Source organism: Pygocentrus nattereri, chromosome 4 (assembly GCF_015220715.1).
Source record: "Pygocentrus nattereri isolate fPygNat1 chromosome 4, fPygNat1.pri, whole genome shotgun sequence".
NCBI classification, from domain to species: Eukaryota; Metazoa; Chordata; class Actinopteri; order Characiformes; family Serrasalmidae; genus Pygocentrus; species Pygocentrus nattereri.
Window position 1 is genome coordinate 26,438,020 of NC_051214.1, and position 5,939 is coordinate 26,443,958.

At 44.9% G+C, this 5,939-nt stretch overlaps 1 protein-coding gene across 1 annotated transcript in view; it reads left to right on the top strand.

Moving 5' to 3' along the window:
• The first annotated feature begins 927 nt into the window (after positions 1-927).
• Positions 928-5,939, top strand: part of chst14 (carbohydrate (N-acetylgalactosamine 4-0) sulfotransferase 14) — a 21,957-nt gene continuing 16,945 nt past the window's right edge. Inside the window, exon 1 of the mRNA XM_017688157.2 lies at positions 928-1,612. Within this exon, the coding sequence (XP_017543646.1) occupies positions 1,352-1,612 (261 nt within the window). The 5' untranslated portion in view covers positions 928-1,351. The remainder of the gene's footprint in view (positions 1,613-5,939) is intronic.

The following is a 5,939-nucleotide window of genomic DNA, read 5'->3' on the forward strand; positions in this document are numbered from 1 at the left end:
TATGTGCTCCTCATTTTGTCAGCTGTTCTGATTCACAGTATGCAGTTATCTCTCCAAGTCTGGTATACACCTGTTAGCCATAACATGAAAACCACCTACTCTTATCTACATGCAGTGTCCGTATTATCAGCTTCACTTAACATGTAGGAGCGCTTTGTAGTCTTCCAGTTAGACCATCTGTAGTCCATCTGTTTCTCTGAATACTTTGTGAGCCTCCTTTTACCCTGTTCTCTAATGGTCAGGATCCCCAAAGGACCCTCACAGAGCAGGTACTATTTGGGTGGTGGATCATTCTCAGCACTGCAGTGACAGTGATGTAGTGGTGGTATGTTAGTGTGTGTTGCATGGATCAGACACAGAAGTGTTGTGGGGTATTTAAACACTGTCCACTCACTGTCCACTCTATTAGACACCCCTACCTTGTCAGTCCACCATGTAGATGTAAAGTTAGACTCAGTAGCTCATCTGCTGCTGCACAGTTTGCGTTGGTCATTCTCTGGTCCTTCATCAGTGGTCACAGGACGCCGTTGGCTGGATATTTTAGTTGGTGGACGATTCTCAGTCCAGCAGTGACGCTGAGTTTAAAAACTCCGGCAGCACTGCTGTGTCTGATCCACTCAGACCAGCACAACACACACTAACACACCACCACCATTTCAGTGTTCTGGCAGTGCTGAGAATGATCCACCACCCAAATAGTACCTGCTCTGTGGTGGTCCTGTGGGCGGCCTTACCGTTGAAGAACAAGGTGAAAGGGGACTAACAAAGCATGCAGAGAGACAGATTGACTACAGTCTGTAATTATCAAACTTCTAAGTGGAGCTGATGAAATTGACACTGAGTGTAACAACAAGGAGGTGTTTTTAATGTAATGGGTGATCAGTGTATAGTGTTAAGATCGTCTCTCTCGGCTGCTATGAAGTGTTCACTGATACTCGCTGTACCATTTAAGGATGTTCTTAGCTGCTTTTGGGAAGTCCTGACTTGTCCTGCTCATTTGAATCTGACAGAAGATTTGTTCATTGCCTAATAATATCAGAGAGATTGATCAGGTGTGAAAGCCAATGGGAGCTGACTGTTCTTTCTGCTCTAACTCAACGTCATCTCATCAACCGCTCGAGGTCTGTCCTGCTTCTTTCTCCGCCCCCCAGTTGGGGGAACAACTACATTTCCCATGATACACAGCTCCCCAATAGTTTTTTGGAAGAACTGAAAACTCTTGCGGACGAGAGACGGAATGGGTATGCGTTAGTCTGGCCGCCTTCTTTCCGTGGAGAGAACAAAGAAACCAGAAAACAAAACCTCAATACGCACAAAGACATCAAGACGGAGGACGGGACTCGGCTTCGCCATGCCGCCTCGGAAGCCGGAGAGCGGGCTGAAGCGGGTTAGCGTGACTCGGAGCCGCTCGATGCTCAGCTCCGGTCGACACTCGGCCGTTCTGCCCTCCGTGCTCACTTTCGCCGTGATCGTGGCATCCGGCGGCCTGCTGCTGCTCATCGAGAAGGGCATGCTGAACAGAGTGGACACCCCGTCGCCGCTCGCCAACGGCAGGAGACCGGACTTCTTCTACATGAAGCAGCGGGAGCCCGCTGTGGACGTGGAATCGCAGGTAATCCGAGATTACCCCCCACCCCACCCCCCATTGCTCCAGAGCCACAGCGCTCTCGCTCGGTGCTGTAGAGGAGCAGGGGTTTTAGACACTGCCTCTATCCCTGTTTATTCAGCGAGTTATGATGTTATTATGATAGTCAGTCCGTCTGGAGCCCATAGTCTGATTCCTGATTCAACCAGGAATTTCAGACTTTCCCTTTATTTCAGGAAGCCTTTAAACTTCTAACCCCTTCAGGAATTGTGCAGTCAAGTTTTACTGACAATGACTTTTAAAACTGCAGGGTAGGTTTACTATGAGTGACAGCAGTAGGTGGCTAGTGTAGAGCTTGTTTTCGTGTCTGTTGACACGGTAACTAATGAAACGTTTCCATGGCAATGTGGCTCATTATAATCAAGAGTAACAAAGCTCAAGACCAGTAACACAACTCATATGAGCACTTACAGAGAGAAGAACCCCTTCAGCACTTTCTCTCCGTCTCAAATCACCTTCTGGCTCTGTTTATTACTGCCTATTATTCAGTAATAACACATCGCATCGTCCCCTTGAACAGACTGAAAAGGGCGAATTACAAACCCCATTTCTGGAAAAGTTCTGTAATGTAAATGCAATAAGAACAAGAATCTGATCTTTTTCATTCTCTTCAACCTTTATTTAAATCACTAAAAAATAGTGTGGCCTGACCAACTTCACTCTAATAGTAAAAATATACACGTTTTGAATTTGATGCTTGCAAACACTCCAAACAAGGTGGGACAGAGGCCTGTTTCCTACTGTGGTACATCACCTTCTCATTTAGTAAGACTTTTTAATCGTTTGGGAACTGAGGATGCAAATCAAATCGTTACAGTTTTCAAAGTGGAAATTTCACCCATTCTTGCTTAATGCAAGACTTCAGCTGCTCAGCAGTCGTCATCGTTGTCTGATTCTCCTCTTTATGATGGCCCATACATTTTCAGTAGGAGACAGGTCTGGACTGCAGGCAGGCCAGTCAAGCACATACCCTCTGTGCTTATGAAGCCATGCTGTTGTAGCACATATAGGATGAGGTTGTCTTGCATGCACTTCCCATAAAAATGACATCGTCTTGAAGGCAGAATATGTCTCTAAAATCCCAATATGCTCACTGGTACGGCAATTGATGCACCTTCATACCATGACAGTTGATGGCTTTTGGACCTTAAAAGTGTGGATGGTTCCTTTCACCTTTGGCCTGAAGATCTCGACATCCATCTTTCCCAAGAACAAGCTGAAATGTGGACTCATCTGACCACAGCAGTTCTGCATAGAACTGATGGCTTTCTTCTTGCTTAATATATGTTCGTGTTGCATTTCTTGATGCAGAGGTGGACTGTGGTAAGTAACAGTGGTTTTCTGAAAACTTGTGCTCCCGAGTTCATGTAACTGTGTTTAACACATTTCTGTGACAGTTCCTGACGCAGTGCCGTCTGAGGGCTTGAAGGTTTCACACATTCAGTAGTGGTTTCCAGCCTTGCCCTACACGCACTGAGATTTCTCCTCATTCCCTGAATCTTTTTCCAGTATTATGTTTGATAGATGGAGAAGGACCTAAATTCTTTGTAATCTTGTGTTGGGAAATGTCCTTTTTTTATTGTTGAATGTTGGAACTTGTTATTGTGCACAGTGTTACTGTGGAAACGGTGTAACTTGAATGTTCAGTAAAGGTTTCAGTCTTATTTTGCAGCCATCCCAGTGTTTTTGCAGGCCTCAAATTCAAAACTTGTTTACATTTACAAAATACAAATTAAGAATCATTTCTTTCTGCATTTGTCAGTTAAATAAAGGTTCAAGAGAGTCACATTCTTATTTTTTGCTACATTTTGCAAAATGTCCCAGCTTTTCCAGAAATGGGGTTTGTAATAGCAGAATGTTATTTGGTCCCATAACCGTTAACATTTACAGCATTTGGCTGACGCTCTTATGCAGAGCAACTTACAGTTTGATTATTTTTACACAGGGAGGCAAAGGTGGTGTTAGGAGTCTTGCCCAAGGACTCTTATTGGTATAGTGTAGGGTGTTTATCCAGGTGGGGATTGAACCCTGTCTACAGTGTAGAAGGCAGAGGTGTTATCCACTACACTACACCAACCAGTTCACCCCACAAACACACTTAATTCCAGTAACAGACGAGCAGTGTGCAGAAGAATCATAAAACACACCATCTGCTTGCAGAAATTTTTGGAATACAAACATGTCATAATATCAGGGGAATAACAGGCCATTTTGGAGTGAAATATCCTGGTGGGAAAAGAAGAAAAAAAGGGATTTTCAGGACAAAACTCTGTGCTGTTCCAAAACGGTCAGATCTAAATCCCATTAAAAAACCTTTTGGGACCTTCAAATCTGACCTCAGGCTATGGGAAACACTTGGTTATGCTACCAGATATGATGGCTAGGCTGGCAATCTTCTTCTTCTTTCGGCTGCTCCCTTTAGGGGTCGCCACAGCGGATCACCTACCTCCATCTTGCCCTATTCATTGCCTCCTCTACTTTCACACCAACCATCTCCATGTCCACCTTCACTACATCCATAAACCTTCTCTGAGGTCTACCTCTTCTCCTTCTACCCGGCAGCTCCATCTCCAACATTCTTTGCCCAATATATCCACTATTCCTCCTCAACACATGTCCAAACCATCTCAATCTGGCCTCTCTGGCTTTAGCTCCAAACTGCTCCACCTTCACTGTCCCTCTGATCTGTTCATTTCTAATCTTGTCCATCCTTGTCACTCCCAACGAAAATCTCAGCATCTTCATCTCCGCCACCTCCAGCTCAGCCTCCTGTCTTTTAGACAGAGCCCCAGTCTCCAAACCATACATCATAGCAGGACACACTACTGTCTTGTAAACCTTCCCTTTCACTCTTGCTGCTATCCTTCTGTCACACATCAGCCCTGACACCCGTCTCCACCCACTCCATCCTGCCTGCACCCTCTTCTTCACCTCTTTTCTACACTGTCCATTGCTCTGGATGGTTGACCCAAGATATTTGATGTCAACCAACTTTATGACCTCTACTCCTTGCATCTTCACCTTTCCACCTGCCTCCCTCTCATTCACACACATGTAGTCCGTCTTATCTCCACTGACCTTCATTCCTCTCATCTCCAGTGCAAACCTCCACCAGAAAATGTTTCTTTTGAACAGTAATTCCACACTTTTGAATTGTATACACTGATCAGGCATAACATCATGACCTTGTTTCTGCACTCATTGTACATTTGATCAGCTCCTATATATGTGCTCTTTGTACTTCTACAGTTACAGACTGTAATCCATCTGTTTCTCTGATACTTTGTTAGCCCCCTTTTACCCTGTTCTTCAGTGGTCAGGACCCCCATGGACCCTCACAGAGCAGGTACTATTTGGGTGGTGGATCATTCTCAGCACTACAGTATCACTGATGTGGTGGTGGTGTGTTAGTGTGTGTTGTGCTGGTCTGAGTGGATCAGGCACAGCAGTGCTGCTGGAGTTTTTAAACAACTCTGTGTCACTGCTGGCCTGAGAATAGTCCAACAACCAAAAATATCCAGCCAACAGTGTCCTGTGGGCAGCACCGTGTGACCACTGATGACCAAGGACTAGAGGATGACCAAGACAAACTGTGCAGCAGCAGACAAGCTCTCGTCTCTGACTTTACATCTACAAGGTGGATCAGCAAGGTAGTAATGTCTAATAGAGTGGACAGTGAGAGGACAGAGTGTTTTAAAAACTCCAGCAGCACTGCTGCGTCTGATCCACTCGTGCCAGCACAACACACACTAACGTCACCACCACCACGTCAGTGTTACTGCAGTGCTGAGAATGATCCACCACCCGAATAGTACCTGCTCTGTGAGTGTAGGAACAAGGAGGCGGTCATAATGTTATGCCTGATCAGTGTATGTACATATACATAGTGGATGGTACATATACATGCTACATAGTGTATATATGTACCATAGTACTTGTAGACCTTTTTGAGCATTTGTAATGATCTAGTCCAGGGCCAAAGTGGCTGAGAATCTGAGCACTGCAGTGCTTAGGAAGAAGAAGAGTTCTGGGGTATTATGGTTAGACTGGCCTAAGCCAAAACGCAAGATTGTCCAAGGGTCATTCCTACTGGACATTAATATAACATACTTAAATATAAAGTTACTAACAGTGAGAACAAGCAATTACTAGTTAGCCTCATGAACGTGACATGCTAATCATTGGCTACTAACTTCCATTCACTGTTAGTAACATGAACATGTTGGTAAAGCAACTCCTTTATCTAGCTGTTCTGAGAGAGCCTCCTTCTGTGGAACGTCACCCCTGGCCTTTC